The following is a 17,573-nucleotide window of genomic DNA, read 5'->3' on the forward strand; positions in this document are numbered from 1 at the left end:
CCACAACTTTTCGTCTAGGTCCGGTCCGGCGCAACCTAACGTAAATGTGTAGTGACGTAGGGAGGTGACGTGTTACATATATAAAACGCACATTTCGGGACCATTGTAAACAATAAACTGACACAAAGACATTAATTAGTATCAGTTGATATACAACAACGTAGGAACGGTCCTCTTTCAACACACTTGTAAACACTGGGGCGGAGTTTCGCGTTCTTCCTCTGTGACCTCTTGATGTCATGACGTATTGCGTCGGGTCGCGCTGGCGCATCACGACCGGACCTGGACGAGAAGTTGTGCTTTAAAAGTGTATATTTGTTATTTTTATTGTCAAAAATGACAATCGTTTTGCTAGATAAGACCCTTATGCCTCGTTTGGGATTGTTTATAGTCCTTTGAAACTCCGTTGAAAAAAACGGTTAAGTGTTGAGTTAAGTATTAATTGTTGGTCTCTATTAAAGTCCATTAAAATGAGAAATATCCTGCAATGTTTTGCTCAAAAAACATAATTTCTTCTTGACTAAACAAAGAAAGACATCAACATTTTGGATGACATGGTGGTGAGTAAATTATCTGGATTTTTCTTTTAAGAAAATGGAATATTCCTTTAAAGACCTTTTAAAGGTTTTGTACTGCTAACAAACTTGTCCTTAAAGAGATTAGTAAATGATGACAGCACTGCAAAAAAATGACTTTCTTACTTAGTATTTTTGTCTTGTTTTCAGTAGAAATATATAAAAATAAAGATTAAATCATCTTAAATCAAGATGTTGTTTCTTCATGAGCAAATGACCTAAGAAAATAAGTTTAGTTTTTAGACAAAACATATCAAATGTAAGTGAATTTCTGCGTAAAACAAGCCAATGAAATAAGAAATTTTTTCTTGAATTTACTTAATACAAGAAAAATTCAGCAAAAAATGTCTTATTCCATTGGCAGAATTTTTGCTTGTTTTAAGCACGAATTCACTTAAAGGAACAGTATGTAGGATTGTGGCCAAAACTGGTATTGCAATCACAAAATGACAACATAAACATCAGTTGTGGGCTGCAACTCCACTTTTTAAATGACAATATCCTGGCCAGACCACTGTTGTGAGTAATAAAAGTATTTGAAATGAAAATTATGTCTTAATGTTTAGTGACATAACAGGGCCATTTTATGATTAATTGATATACATTTCTTACATACTGTTCCTTTAAATTTGATATGTTTTGTCTAAAAACTAGACTTATTTTCTTAGGAAACTTGCTCATCAAGAAAATACATCTTAATTTAGTAATTTTTATATAGTTCTACTAAAAACAAGACAGAAATACTAAGTAAGAAAGTCATTTTTGAACTATCCCTTTAAACGTACACAATAGGTCATTACACTCCAAAAAATTATTTTTTTAAGAAAAAATGTTTTATTATTTTTGTCTTGTTTTCAGTAAAAATATCTAAAAATTCTTAAATTAATATGCTTTTTATTGTTGAGCAAAATGACCCAAGAAAATAAGTAGTTTTTAAACCAAAAATATCAAATTTAAATGATTTTGTGCATAAATCAAGCATAAAAATCTGCCAATGGGGTACGCAAATTTTTCTTGAATTTAGTGTTTAAGAAGAATGTTCAAGATTTTTTTGCTTACCCCAATGGAAGATTTTTTTGCGTGTTTTTGCACAAAATCACTTAAATTTGATATTTTTGGTCTAAAAACTAGACTTATTTTCTTTTTTTTTTGTCACGGCTAGTCCGTGTCATGTTTTGTGTTTGTCTTCGATTACGTCACCCGGACAATTCACGGACTGATTGCTCATCACACCTGTTCCTTGTTATGTCTCTGTGTATTTATACTGCTGTCTGTGTCACACTCGTCGCCGGATGATTGTCATTACTACCCTGTCTGCTCCCCGTGTCATGTTCTGGATGTTCCTGTGTTTTTTTGCTTACCTGTGCATCGTGTACTCCTTGTGTTTTTGTTTCCCATTTTATTATTAAATGTTATTTATTTTCTGAACTCTGCATTTGCGTCCTCACTCTCTTCCTGTGTCATGACAGTTTTGCTCATCAAGAGAAAAATTTTTTTTCTTGAAAATCATTTTTTGCAATGTAGGGTATAATATTGTATCCCAAAAGGTACAACATTTCAATGTATTGTATACCTACAGTATAAAGGTAGAAAAATTAAGCTTTGAGGGTATTACCCCAGTGACAGAAAAGGTACAGCTTTGTACCTTTTTCTGATCATGCATTGTTAAGTGTTACGTTTTAAAAAAACTCAAAAAAAGAAACTTTGTTCCGCTCTAAATGAAAGAGAAATCAATCACATGCTTGTTTTTTCATAATTCACTATACAGCAAACAGCCTTTATGAAGTCTTTATGAGAAGCACTGAGACTTCGAGACAGATATTGACTCCCAAACACATTTCATCCAGTTGTTTAGAGTCGCTGGCTTTGTTGATTTTATGATATTTGCTGCCAGTGTGTCTGACATTCATTCGTATTCTGTAAGTTATTATATGTTGTACGTAAAACTGCTGTCAGTGCCGCACAAACTTGAGCAGTTTCACAGTGATCACCTTTTTTAAGAGAAAATGCATCCCATCTGGCCATCTGTTTTAGCAGACGTCTCTATAAACCTAATCAGCATCCTCTGTAATGAAATTCACATTAAGCAGGAAAGCTAATTAAATTTCGCAAAGAAAGCCTGTTATGTCAAACCTGGTTGTTGTTATGCTTATGAGAATTAGCGACAGCTGTAATAAACAAGACTTGTAACTTAATAATTCTAGGTAGAGACTATGGCATATTTAAAGTAAATAAACACAAATACGTACAGTATGAACAAATAAAAGGAATTTCTTTTAAGCATTGTTTCAGTTTAGGCTTTGAAGTCAACTCACGCCCCATTCGGAGAGCACTCTCTAAAAGAATATGCATGCACTGGGGCGTTATTGACTGAATGTTTTTTTCTTTCTCTTATATATTTTTATTTTACAGATGCAGTGTTAGTGAGGCAGCATGGGTTGCTTTGAGAGGATTAAACTCCTGTACCTCCGGGCGAGGTTTGTTCATCTTAAAATGTGTGTGAGAGTTTCCACAGCCAGAACAAATTTGAGTTTAACACAAACAGGGCACTTGTTTTTCTCTGCTAGTTTTTTAGGATTTGTATGTATGATGGGTCTTAGCATGTTCTTGAAGTTATACTTGAATTAATTAGTTTAGCATTACAGCTATTGCCTTTGATATGTTTACATGCATGCATTTGGCAGATGCTTTTAGGTATACATCTGTGGACAATACGGGAGAGTGATGCGTCAAAAAACCATGCATAGTAAATCATGTTTTTACCTTCCCGCAGTTTCCATCCCAGATGCTGTATGAATAAGAGAGGCTACTCCTCCTGCATTGAATACAATGAACCAGCATAAATTCATAAAGTATAGTCCATCTGTGGAAATTAAAATTAATTTGGTGGCCTACTTTACTGTGATTGTAATCAGGTGAAAGCATGGTTCTCTCTCTCTCTTTTTTCTCTTTCAATCTCACTCTCTCTCTCTCTGACTCACGCACACATATCATACAGTAGATGCACAATAACTATGTTAGGAATGAAATACTACTAGCATATGGCATATTTTACAGTATGCACAGAATGCAGCATACCTTTTATTTAAATAGTGGCTATACAACACATGCATCAATAAATATTTCCAGTGCTGTCCCAACATGAACTAATCTCATTGCATGTCTAATTTAGTTGATGTCATCCAATTTCGTCTCTGAAATAAATCCAATTTTGTGTTAAATTGTCTTAACTTCAGGCAGTCTGATCCAATAATGGCTTAAGAAAGAGATGTGAAAATCAAGTTTGATTTCATTTCTGATTTATTTGGCTTGCATGAAAGATTAAATTGTGCACATTGTGGGATACAGAATATTATGTAATGTGCTCGAGGACTTCCAGGTATATAAATAAAGATGCTGTACACTGCAGAAACAGTATTAACATGACAGTTTCGTAGTTGTGCCTCTTTTTCTCTTCATCTGCTCGGATGCAATTTACTGAATTCATTATTTAGATTGAATCACTGCGTATTTTTAATGGTGCAAGAACTGCCCATTGCTGTCTGTGTGACTGCTATGCTCATGTATGAATGATTGTTTTCAATAGACAGTGAAGCAAAAACTTACGAGAGGCCATGCTTTACAGCGAATTTACCCTGGGTGTACTTTCCCTTACTTGTGCAATCGGAGAATGAAATCCGCAGACCTAAACCTTAAAGGGGACTTTTTTTTAGAATTAAAATTAATTTTTGGTGTCCCCAGATTTGTGAAGTTTTGAGGTGTGTTCTTTAAAATGCAAATGAGCTGATCTCTGCACTAAATGGCAGTGTTGTGGTTGGATAGTGCAGATTAAGGGGGCGATATTATCCCCTTCTGACATCACAAGGGGAGCCAAATTTCAATGACACATTTTTTCACATGCTTGCAGAGAATGGTTTACTAAAATTAAGTTACTGGGTTGATCTTTTTCAGGTTTTCTAGGTTGATAAAAGCACCGGGAACCCCAGTTATAGCACTTAAACATGGAAAATTCTGATTTTCATGATATGTCCCCTTTAATGCATTTGCTAACATTTCTGATATTACTTAATGATAATTTATCATTTATACATTTTTAAAATCAAAAGTTGTTTAAAATAAAATATTAGTTAATGCACGATGACTACATAAAGATTTATAAATGCTAAAAAGAACAATAGGCTATTGCTCATTGTTCATGTTTATGTTAGCTAATGCATTAACTAACTAACTTAGCAAAAGAAACGTTATTGTAAAGTGTTCTCCATAATTCTTATAGTACCTTATGGAGTTTATTTTTCTTTGTCACGGTTTTATTGTATATATTTATATATTTTCATATTCCAGTTTTCCTATTTCTATTATTATTTTGAAGTTTTAAAATATTTTCTATGAAGCTGCTTTGATCAATTTAAAATGTACAGATTTATTGCTTCATAAAGCATCGACAGCAATGTTATGAAAACAATAAGCAGTCCAATTTATTACTAATCATTGGTGCAAACAGTTCCTCCGCCAAGTTATAGTTAATCATCTGTTGGTTGTTTGTGGTTGCTAAGCAACGTAGCAACTTGACGCATTGATCTGAAATTCGTTTATGCATTTACATTAACAGCTTCAAACGCGTTAAAAAAAGAAATTAGAGCCGGAACTACTTACTTAGGGGTAACATTACAAACCTTTTATACAAACTCCGCGCGTGACAATTCAATCTCAGTAAAAACTGCAGACTGTAATCCAACCACTATACAAATCATCTATCATATTCCCTCCTTTCATCCCCTCAAACTCTCTGTTGAATATTCATGAGTTTTGCCGACGTCACCAGAGCGCTGGGCAGCTCCTGAAAAGCGCGCACCGAGGGCGGGATGAGAGGGGAGGGGGAGCGTGCGGGGAGCGCGAGAGAACTAGAACGCTACCGTGAAAAGCGCGAACAGGACGGGAATCGCTTGACAGCGTCTTGGCAACCGATTTTATACGTCCACCTGCCTGGGCAGCAACAGGATCGTGCATTAAATCGCGTCTCATTTTGATGCCAGCGTGCGATGCGCCTTTAAACGGAGAGAAACGGAACTGCGTAAAGGATGCAGCACACGGACGCTCGTTATTTGCCATGCACTGACTTTTAAAATGAACCATTTGGACCGTGCACATCTCACGCGTTTCGCCTCTGCTCGCGATGCTCATTGCACACCGTGATTAAACGCGTGCTTTTCTCTCGCGACGGCGGCGTAATCTCTGTAGGCTGCTCTGACACATCTAAACGTTTATAATGGGGGTCAACAAAAGAACCAGAGGCGGTGGGATTTAATCGTTACCTTTGTACTTCTCAAATCAGCTGACTTTACCGATACGCACATCAACATAGAGCACGCGCATCTTGTAAAGCTGCGGCGCGGGGGTTGTGTGGTGCTGAACGGACAGCTCCCACCACAGCGGGGTCGCATCTCCATTCACATGGATCAATATTAGGGGTCGGACAGTGTCGCTTTCTGGCTTTAATGGCTGTGGCACGCAAGATCAAAACTCTGCTGACGGTCAACATTTTGGTTTTCGTCGGGATCATCTTGTTCTCGGTGTACTGCAGGATCCAGGACCGATCCGAGGAGCTCGTCCAGATCGGGAGGCTGTCGGATCAGAGACTGCGAGGCAGGAATGCCAAAGTTACGAACTCTATGGACAGACAGTCCATTCTCAAAAGGCTCGAGCGACTGGAAGATGTGGTTTATAACCAGTTAAATGGTATGTAGGCTTTTATTTAAAATTAATTTGCAAACGTGCGATGCTTAACATATCATTGTGCACTTTTTTGCAGTTATCATTCTAACAATAAACCTAAAAATGAAACTTCATCACATGTCAGCCCTTCATATAATTTGGTAATAAAAACATGATCTTGCATGTAAAGATTGGGTGTCTCACAGTGTTACGCGTTACTCAAATCCAGCAAAATATATGAATTCATAACTGTGAATGTATGATGTGCTAGGTTTGTTTATGATCAAAGTTAGATTTTTCTCATTGATTTCAATCTTTGACATTATCTTAATCAGTCAATATCAAAGATATCAAGGTTATATTTTTACAGAATTTAATGTAGGATGATTTGTAAATCACAAAAAAATTGGCAGGATCAGTTATTTAATATTTTTATCAATTCAATGAGGTCAGTTTATTTACAAGTTTGTAGCAATAAACCTAAACTCCTGTCTAACCTGCAATACAAATCTGACCTTTTCTCAGTCATGCATTGGTGCTCAATTTATATAACATAATATACAGGTACAAAAGTTAATTTCATCTTATGTAGTACACCTTATTTTGTTACAGTAAGGGCAATTTACTGTAAAACCTGTGATTATGTGAATTATTTTTAGATTATTTAAAATTTCCCATTTTGATATTCCCATGTTGTACTCACTGTTAAAAATATTTGCTCCATGTTTTGAATATGTAAATGCAACTGTTTTATCCCATTCACTTACAGTATAACCACCATTTTCATAGTCACACAATCTGAATTCTTTAAAATGTTACTGCCTCTCATATCATGTTCCCAAAATAAAGCCCTTCTACTACTACAATACAGGAAAGGAACATATATAGTTCATCTCATGTGCAATGTTTCCTATAAGTATGATAGCAAATGCCTCGCTCCTTGTTTGGTTTGCTTACTGCCTCCATCGGCTCTGATTGTTATTCTTATGACCAGCACCATTTATGTATGAAGGGGGTCACTCTGTCAGATTAAATTATCCTCCTTGCAATTGGAGGAAAGCCAAAAGACACTGCTTTAAGAAAAAAAGCCCTCTAATGCACCCTCCTGAACGAGAGGGCTTTTATTCTGCACAAGTGCCACCACATATTTCCCCCGGAGGCTTTTCCACTTTGTGGTGTTCAGCAGTCTGTCACAAATCATCTTGATGTTAAGTTTTATTTCAACGCACGTTTATCCGATGCACTCCACACTCGCCTGATGTGCAAATGGCGTGAGGCTGCTGATAATTGTACGTGATATTGAGGCTCAAGTATACGCTTTTTTAATTTCAAGCAGTTTATCAGATGTTTATTGTCCTAACAGTGAGACACGGAGGATTATACCAAGGTCCAGTTGTAATTCTAGGCTACAGCGAGTTTTACAAGAAAGCAGTAATGGTATGGCGGTTGCTGCCAACCTCATCCCAGTAAATATGCTGTAAATGTTATTTGCTGACCATTTCATGGTCAAAGAATTGCCCGGAGAACGTATAATACGTATTCAGAGACAGTATTTCTGATTTGCCAAGGGCAGCTGTGTTCAAGTGCTTTAAATGAGAATCGTATATAAAGGGAATGTAGATTTTTTTTTATTGCATTTATGCATTTGGCATAGTCGTTTTCATTTATAGTGCATTCAATCTATATGGCAGTATTTGTATTTCGTAGGATTGAACCCATGCCCTTTGTGTTGCTAGCGCAGAGCTTCAGGAACTCAATATATTTACATGTATGCATTTGGCAGATGCTTTCATCCAAAGCAACTTAAAGTGCATCCATACATTTTTCATCAGTATGTTTCTTCCTTGGGATTGAACCCATTGGAATTTGCATTGCTGTACCAACTGAGCTACAGGAATACTTTTTTCCCAGTATATATTCTTAAACAATTTCTTATATAATTTACCATGCATTTATAAATGTTCTTGCCAGGTGTGTGCTAGATATGTTACGTGCACGGGCGGTAATAAAGCAGTTAAATTTGATTTCAGTAAGATCCCTTGATGATGAGGTTCACTGTTTCAGCTTTATTGTTTGCTCTATAGTTTACATATTGATTCTCATGTGGGAACAAGTAAATCTTATTTCAACATTTTAAAGTAGAACAGAAAAACCAATAGGTGATATAAGTGCAAATGTACCAATAATATACACTATTCCTGTATAACTCAGCATTGCACTAGCAGGGTTTCAACCCAGTGAACATATACATATATACTGATAAAAATATACCTTGTAATGCACTGTAAGTCGCTTTGGATAAAAGCCCTGCCGTATGCATGAACGTGAACTAAAGTAAACTCAATGGGTTAAACAATTAATAGAAATCGGTTAGCTGCAGTTGCTTAAATGAATATTAAATGCACAGCACGAACTACACATATAAGTTAGTCAGCACAATAAATGCTATGGCATTTAGTATTTGGACAAAATGAGCAATTCCATTTAACTTTAATAACAGATTAAGGGCCGGTCCGGGACAGTTGTTTAGAAACGCTGGATCAATGTGAAAACAGCTTTTATCTGACTGCTATTAAAAATGCAACGCTATGAGAATGTGCAATTAACCTCTTGATTAGGCAGCAGATCTACCGTAAACGTTGCTGCTAAAGTGTGCTTAATTTCTGCAGCTGTAGTTGAGTTTATCTTCGTAAACACAAAAGCAAACACACACATGGAACCGATTTCAGCCAGGAAAGTTATAGGAACAGAAAACTATCTATAAAAAATGGGAAACCTCGCCCAGATCCTTCAGTTAAAGTTTTCTGGTACTTCAATATCTCCTGGTTAATGTCAGAAATATATTTGAAATAAAAACTATGACTCACTCTATAATGTAAAACATCATTCTTGATTCCTTGATTCTGATTGGCAAAAAGTTTTATTTATGATAAAGCACAGCTATGACTGCACCACCCAACGATTCTGTATATCACCATATTTCCATTGGAAGGAAGACTTTTAGTAATTTTACTTCATGGAAGTTGCATAGATACATATTATTTGCTTTAATATTTGTATTCTGTGAGAAATGTTTTCTAAAAGCAATAAGGTACTCAAGGCTAGTGCTGTATTGCGGATAAGGCCGCATTTACACTACCTGTTTGAAGTGACTCAATTCCGATTTTTTCCCCTCAAGTGGCACAGATCGAATATGACCCACGGACGTGAAAGCAGGAAAAGAACATAAAATCAGATTTTCTCTGATCGGTTTCAGGCCTCATTCATATGTGGAAATAAATCTGATATGAATTGGATACATGCATTCGCGTCCGCAATGTAAGCAGACAAATCAGATATTCCCATCTCAAGACGTGTCGTGCGTCATTAAAAATGTGACGCAAATGACTCATGAATCATGTATAATTATTGTGTCTGTGTCTATTGCATATTGCGACATTTTACTTTGTGGTGTAAGCTGTTCCGGGTCATTATGGCTGCATTTACACTGGCACAAAAAATCGGATTTAGTGCTCACATCTGACACAGATTGGATATTGCTGCATGTATGTAAACACAAAAAAACTTACCGAGATCCATTCTGAGACACTTCCAAATATGGATTTTTATCGGATACATATCGGATATCCAGACATCCGAACTGCGTCTAAACGCACATATCCGATTCAGCTTGATTATGACGTCAGTGTTCCATGATGGATTAAGCTGACCGTCATCATTTCGCACCTGAATTAAGGAGGAGTTAGGAGTAAGGAGGAGCGACTGCATCTGGCTGCAATCCCAGCGCAAAATAAAGAGCATTAAAGACAATTATTAGGAAGTTAAGGATCACAACAACCGCAGTATTCAGGACAGAACGACTTGCTCATTTTATGAGCAACTACAGCGAATTTTGGGTGATAAACCTAGCTGTCGACCCCCTGAGGTTCTCAACAGTTTTTCAGAGTAAGAAGTGATGACAGAGTGGGGCAGGACACACCAAAGATTTTTTACGCGGCTAAAAACACCTGGAGGACGTCGAATACCAGCTGTTTTTTCAGCTGAGCGCCTCCTTTCTTCATCGGAGCACTTTGGTAGCTCTGATACTTCAGCTGTGAGCCGGTTGGTTGCTGTGGTAATGTCTCGCCCCTCCTCTACTGTGATTGGACGGCCGTGTGAAAACTGACATTTACGAGCGGAGCTTTTCACCCAAAGTTGAATATTTTTCAACTCTCGGCACTTGGTTTTCAGTGAGGAAGCAAACCGCTAGCTGGTGGCTTTTTGAAAAATGCAGAGCTTCCATTGGAAACAATTAAAAATATGCGCCGGCCGCGGGCGTAAAAGCTTTTGGTGTGCACGCCTCCTAAGACAATGTAGATGATGATGCCAAAGGTAATCATTAACAACAGCCTTTACTTTAAATAAGTGATGTTGATACAGTATTAACGTTAGATAGCCAACACTATACCCAGTTAAGCTAGCATTCTGTCTGGGCGGGAGTTTAATGTAAACACGGACATCGGATATGAGGCGTGTCCAAAGTATGTGTAAACAGGAAGGACAGAAAATCGGATATGGTCGAAAGATCGGATCTGTGCATTAAGCCTTAAGTTTCTTAAAGGAATAGTCTACTCATTTTCAATATTAAAATATGTTATTGCCTTGGCTAGGAGTTGTTGATGCATCCCTCTGTCGTCTGTGTGCGTGCGCGTGGGCGCTGGAGCGCGCTGCGACGCTTCGATGGCATTTGGCTTGGCCCCGTTCATTAAATTGTACCATTTAGAGATAAAGTTAGAAGTGCCCAAACACATCAACGTTTTTCCTATTTAAGACGAGTAGTTATACGAGCAAGTTTGGTGGTACAAAATAAAAAGTAGCGCTTATCTAAGCGGATTTAAAAGAGGAACTATATTTTATGGCGTAATAGCACTTTTGGGAGTACTTCGACTCGCCTGAAAAGTCCGCTCCCCTTCTCACTCTCATAATGGGAGAGGGAGGGTGTTACTGCGCCTGGTCACTTCTAACTTTATCTCTAAATGGTAGCATTGAATGAATGGGGCTAAGCTAAATGCTATCGAAGCGTCGCAGCACGCTCCAGCGCTTACGTGCACGCACACAGATGATAGAGGGATGTATCAACAATTCTTAGTTCAGGTAATAACATATTTTAATATTGAAAATGAGTATACTATTCCTTTAAGTGTAAATGCAGCCTATGTCTACCTTGAATTGTTAGTGTAAATGCTGATATTAGATATGAGTCACTTTTAAAAGATGATGTAAGCGGCTCTTAAAAATATCAGATTTAGGCAACAAATCAGAATTGGGCATCAAGATTTGCAGTGTAAATCCAGCCTATGTCACAGCTGAAGGGGTTGCATGCACTTTGCGTCATGCCTACAGTGCCCTGTAGCCGTGACTTATTCAGAATACAACACCACCTCACGTCTCTTATTGCTCACGTAAAATGTATCATTTTAACCCCTTTAAAAATAACAAGCTTTTGCAAAGATAATATCAACCATTATATATAAAATCGTTCATATTGGAGAGTCAGTGAGTAAATATATTTATAATATAAAAATATATTTGCCCAACTGTGTTCATAGTTACGCAAATACATCAGTATGGTATTATTTGAAATGTATTTGATGGACAGAAAAGTTTTATTTGAAGTAGTCATGTACATTGAATCTTTTGCAAAGCTTTCCATTTTCCCTGTGCATCCTGATGCATTATTCCAGTTAATTCAATAGATTAACAGTGAAATTCTCTGGAGTCACTTTGCGTCTACACCCTAAGTCAGCATATTACTCTCATTTTCCAACATAATCACACATTGAAATTTGTGACCCTGTCTGTAAAGTCCAGGCTAAAGTCTTATAATTTAATCAAAGTCTTATTTCAATAATTGATTTTACATTCATATTGAATCTTTGACATGACTTTCCTTAGTCAATATTAAACATATCAAGGTTATATTTGAAGGTTAAAGTTTGATTCCAAAACGCAGCATTTAAAAAAAGGAGTTACAGCTAAAATCAGTATTGTATCTGGTCAGTGTTAAAAAGTAAATTCTAAATGTTACGCAAAATCCAATATCCGCCGTGTTATTCTGTCATCTTTTCTCCCTTTTTCCTAAAACGCGATAAACGCCAGTCCTCCTTTTCTGCAGAATGCAATAAATCCGCTTAACCAATCACAGCGCACCATTCCATGCTTTGTAAACAATAATGGTGGCGCGTTGACATTAACACGAAATCCTAGTTTTCCTCATTTACTTTGTACTTCAACAAACAAACAAAATAAAAAAAATTTATGTCATTGATAAACCTGTGGTGGTTTTCTGTGACGGGCAAGAAATGTAAGCCATCAAAATCTAATCATTTACATGAGAGGCATTCGGGCGAAGGAAAAATGCCGGCTGTTGTTTGTTCTCACCCGACGGCATCAAGCTTCTGTCATGCTAACACATTTACTCCAGGTGAACTTATGAAAAACATTCCATTATTTTACTCGAAGTCAAACGAAAATCGAGCAGGACCAAAATATTTTACAGCTAATAGCTGTGAAAAAAGTTCAGCGACGACGTCCCAAAGATTGCAGCAGCAATGACAGTGTTCTTAATATGACAAAGTAAGTGTTTTGATTAATGCCATTAATGTTTATCTTTGAATCATTGTATACCACAGTCAACAAAATGAATATAACATGGCAAAGATGACTGCACATTTATATATTGATTCAATAGATTTATAGCATTTTGAAAAATAACAGAAAAAATAATAAATATAATCAGTTTTTATAATAAATCTTTGAAATTCAAATTATGGATTTGAATTTTTTACGTTTTTATAACCTGAAGATGCTATGTGAACGTTTGTAACAGAAAATAGTGGTTTTCATCTTGTGACTTCCTTGGTATAGAAAACACATTTTTACCCAAATTAGTCAAAATGGAATTATTGCGTTTTGGAACCAAACTCTTCATTTTCACTGAATGTTCTTTACGTTATGTATGGTGAACTAGAAAAATCATAAAAAAATGACTTTAGCTGAGTTTTCACATGCAGTGTCTCATATGATTTAAATATGATTTATTTAGGATACTAAATCTATAGTTATATGAGAAGTGGAAACAAAGCCCTGATTTTACTTCTTCAGCACAGATTCTTGGCATGGCTTGATATACTGTGTCTATGTTCAAACTGTCAGTGTTTATGGCAAGCGCATTTATATACAGATGTCTCGTAATGTCAAGACTGTATTCCCCATCTGCCTGTAACCATAGTAATGGACGTAACTATGACAAGGTGCCACCATATATGTCAAGAGAAAGTATTATTTTTACAGTGGATGTAGCGTTGTACAGCAAGAGTACTCATCATCTATACCTTAACCTGGTGACAGAGGGTGACGTGTGACTGACAGACAACTGGTGTCCAGTACTGTATGGTTTCATTAACAGAGCAGGGCATCGCCAAAAATGCAGCTTTGAGTTCTGCAAATTTATAGGTGTGAGTTCAGTTATACAATCCTGTATGAATTAAAGGTATAAATCAAACCTTTGAGCGGGTTTTCCTACAGTACACTGACTGTGTTTTACGGTTCAAGCACATTTTGTGTCTAATGCATTCACATTGGACTCAAAGGAGACTAAATCTGCCATTCACGTCCCCAAACCACATCTTCCCTATGAATATTTATGCCGAGCGAGCATCAGATTTGACATGCATGTATATTTATTCAGCCTTTGAATCACCACAGAAAGGAGTGTCTTTACCCTGGAATTCATAAAGCTGAGTATTTTTTCTTTTCAAATCTTGTTACATAATTTAAAGCAATTCAAAGTGAAGTGCATCAAGCATGAATGCTCTGAGAGCACTTTACAGGAGACTTGACTGGCAGTATGGCGAATTTAGTCAGTATTGCGTAATGCTGTCATAACCTGGAACAGCAGAAACGGACACAAAGTGGATAAAACCATATAGGTCAGGTTAGACGCTGCAGGGTCGTAACCTGCATCACTTGCTCAAGATGTTCAAAGGATATAGAGCGATTTCGGTGTTGCAGCTTTTTTACAACATGGTACAACATTATTTTGGGAATTACCCAATTTGACTTTCTTCTTTCAGCCAAACACAGTCGGCGTTATATTAAATAATTTCCTGTCTCTTTTCAGTTTTATAATGACATTGGATTGTGCCCCATTTCTTAAAGCTCCAAAAAAGCACATCCATCCACCAATGTCTTCCAAACTGAAGCGATGCATTTTTTAGACTGTCCTCCAAGCAAGGACCTTATTACGACGTTAAGTGACATATTAAGGTTAGGGCTGTCACGGTTATGAAATTTTGGTGACTAATAAATTGTGCCGATTATGACGATTAATTGGCTGTTAGTGTTTTGATGATTAATTGTCTGTTTTATTGCTTTGACTTTATCGATAACTTTATATGAAGAACTCTGTGATCAAAACGCATAGTCAGATCTCATTCAAACATAAACCAGCATGACGTAGTCAGTCACAAGAGCCAATAAGGCTTCACATTCTTACTGTAGCTGACGTAATGATGCAATCGTTCACGAGACACACGAGAGCCAATGCCTTTTCACAATCATAGATGACGTATCATCGCTTCTTCTGGCGGCAGTTTTTGAATCAGTATTCACCAGATCTGATATTTACAGCAGATTGTGATCACTTTAGCGTCTTTTCTTCATATAAATCGATCGTTTGACCTCGGTACACTTGGAATATTTTAAGTACATTTTTAAAAAGTTGTGACTGTTTTGTATGCTGTATTTATATCATATAATAAAAAATGGGTACGTTTTTTTGCCCTGAATGCCTGAATAGTGTAATGTGTAATAAAAATACAATTAATCCCGGCGGTTTAAATTCTAAATCTTATCCCAGTACATGTCATCATAGCAAAATGATACCCCAAAATATCATTTTATATCCTAATATATTAAAGCAATAAACCCCGCAAAGCAGTGGGTTACCAGTGCATATTATAACAGCTAAGGGGCGTTGTTAGGCACGACGCGAAGCGAACCCCCTTAGCTGTTATAAAATGCACTGTAACCCCACTGCTTTGCGGGGGTTTATTGCGTTTATAAAACGGTTACATCATATGCATAGCAGGGTTTCACAAAATAAAACACAAATAAGTTGTAATTATTAGTACAAATATTACTCTTCCGCCAAACAAAGTAGTTCCTCAGAGTCAAGTGTGGCTGCAACAGAGCGGAGTTTACAAACAACACAGACGCAGCAAAGACACAATGAAAATATGATTTATATCGTGCAACTGTTGAAGTGATGATCAAATATGCTTGGAAGCATGCTTAACTCTTTCCCCGTCAGTGTTTTTTTTTTAAGTTGCCACCCAGTTTTAGTTTAATGCCTTACAGAAAAATTACCTTCTTTAAATAAACATAAAATATCAAATGAAAGAACAGTCCATCCGCTTTCCAACAACAACAAAAAAAGTTTCATCCTACCTTCATTTGTTCTCTTATCAGTTATCACCTCTCAAATTTTCAGCTAAAAGCGGAGATAATTAAATTTTTGTGAAGAACTTTTGTAAGAGATCAGATTCAGAGCCATCAAAACATCACGCTAAATCCACCACAACGCTGTTGTGTCGAGTGAATGTGTCAGTGTTTAAGTTGGGTAAGATTGCCATCTAGTGGACAATAGCGGAAATATCAATAAGACAAAAACAAATCAGAGAACGTTTTCTCTTTATTGACGAAATGACTCTTTATCTGTATATCGCCATAATTGTGCAAAGGTAAAAAAAATAAAAAAAAGATTAAAGACTGTGGTGTTTATTTTCATAAATCAGTACGCAGCAACAGTGGCGCAGTGATACTTGTAATGCGATCTGAACCGTGAGGTTACCAAGGTAATTTATCACTGCTTAGAACGCGTTTCAACCAATCAGAATCAAGAACCAGAACGAGCCGTTTTATAAAAAATATTTTATTACATACTATGCCGGTAGAGGCCCTAATTTAGTAAATGCATCTATTGGTTGTATTTGGTGAAATGGACTAACAACTAAAGGAATCGTTTGGGTTGGAGAATAGGTTGGGATTTTTGTATGTCAGAAGTCAGCTTTCCACCTGACCTCAACTCTCTTGTTGACACGTGTACGGCAATAGTTTGTAAAGTTTAAAATATAAATGTTACATTTAGATTTAGACATTTAGAAGAAGTTATTTTACAAAAACCCATTTAGCAGATGCTACCTTACAAAAACCCATTGGTTCCCCTCGGAAGACATCCACATTCATACGTTTTTGTACGATTTGCTTTTGCCCCATGACATTAGGGGTTAGGTTTTATTATTGTTTGTTAAATTGTACGATTTGCTTTGTACAAAAAAGTAGCCAACTTGTAAAATACGTACAAATTCTCATGAGATCAGGCTGTATAAAGCTGAAAAGAGCCAGGATATTATTTAATACAACTCTGACTCTGTTCGGCTCAAAGTCAGATACTCCTAGGATGGCTTAAAGTCCAGTATACACTGCACAATTTTTGGCCGTCCGAGATGAAAGATTTCTATCGTGAAACAATCATCGAGATTTCTGTGACCATGGGCCTTCATCGGTGGTCCTATGTCGTACAGTGAGAGAGGTTCAAAGACAGCTGTTTTCCCAGTCTTGCGTCCAAAGATAGCCTACAATAGTTTTAATCAGTAATCAGCATGATTTTTGGGTGAACTATCCCTTAAAGACATTTTTGGAAATATGCCGTTTCTTCTAAAGAGTTTATGATTAATTAAAAAGTCTTAATTAGTTACTTCAATTAAAACATATTTAATAACTTCATTTAGCCTAGTGAGCTATGAAAGAGAAACATCTGAGCAATACATCTCCTCTGGGTTATGCTGTAATCTGTATCCTGGCATTCAGGACTGTGTCGTAGTTTTTATTGTCAGTAAAGTATTGATTGAACTGAAATGTGGATTTAGAGCAATATGTCAGGAAATTCATCGCACGACATGTTCATAAAAAACTTTTCTCAAAGACAGACCGGCCAGCAGCCTGTTATTATAATAAATCTGGAAATGTCAGTCTGAGATAGAAGATGCCAGAGAAACAGAGTACTGGGCCGCTCGTATCAAAAGTAGGATGGATTTAAGACGCATCCTTCACATTTGTATTATAATAAAATATTTTTTTCTGTGGTTTTCCATGGAATTAGACTACTTTAAACCTGGTTGTTTATCGGATGTTAATGGTGGAATGATTTTGTTTATTAGCTGACAATCTTAAAGTAGGTTG

General features: G+C 36.6%; 1 protein-coding gene across 2 annotated transcripts in view; it reads left to right on the forward strand.

Annotated features, from left to right (window-relative positions):
- The window catches only part of galnt9 (polypeptide N-acetylgalactosaminyltransferase 9), a 184,756-nt gene that overhangs the window by 50,259 nt on the left and 116,924 nt on the right, over positions 1-17,573 (forward strand). Inside the window, exon 1 of one of the 2 annotated variants that reach the window (XM_055198579.2) lies at positions 5,433-6,314. The exons of the other annotated variant lie outside the window; for it this stretch is intronic. Within the exon in view, the coding sequence (XP_055054554.1) occupies positions 6,074-6,314 (241 nt within the window). The 5' untranslated portion in view covers positions 5,433-6,073. Of the gene's footprint in view, positions 1-5,432; positions 6,315-17,573 lie in introns of those variants that run through there. 2 annotated transcript variants of the gene reach the window in all.

Source organism: Misgurnus anguillicaudatus, chromosome 22, assembly GCF_027580225.2.
Source record: "Misgurnus anguillicaudatus chromosome 22, ASM2758022v2, whole genome shotgun sequence".
NCBI classification, from domain to species: Eukaryota; Metazoa; Chordata; class Actinopteri; order Cypriniformes; family Cobitidae; genus Misgurnus; species Misgurnus anguillicaudatus.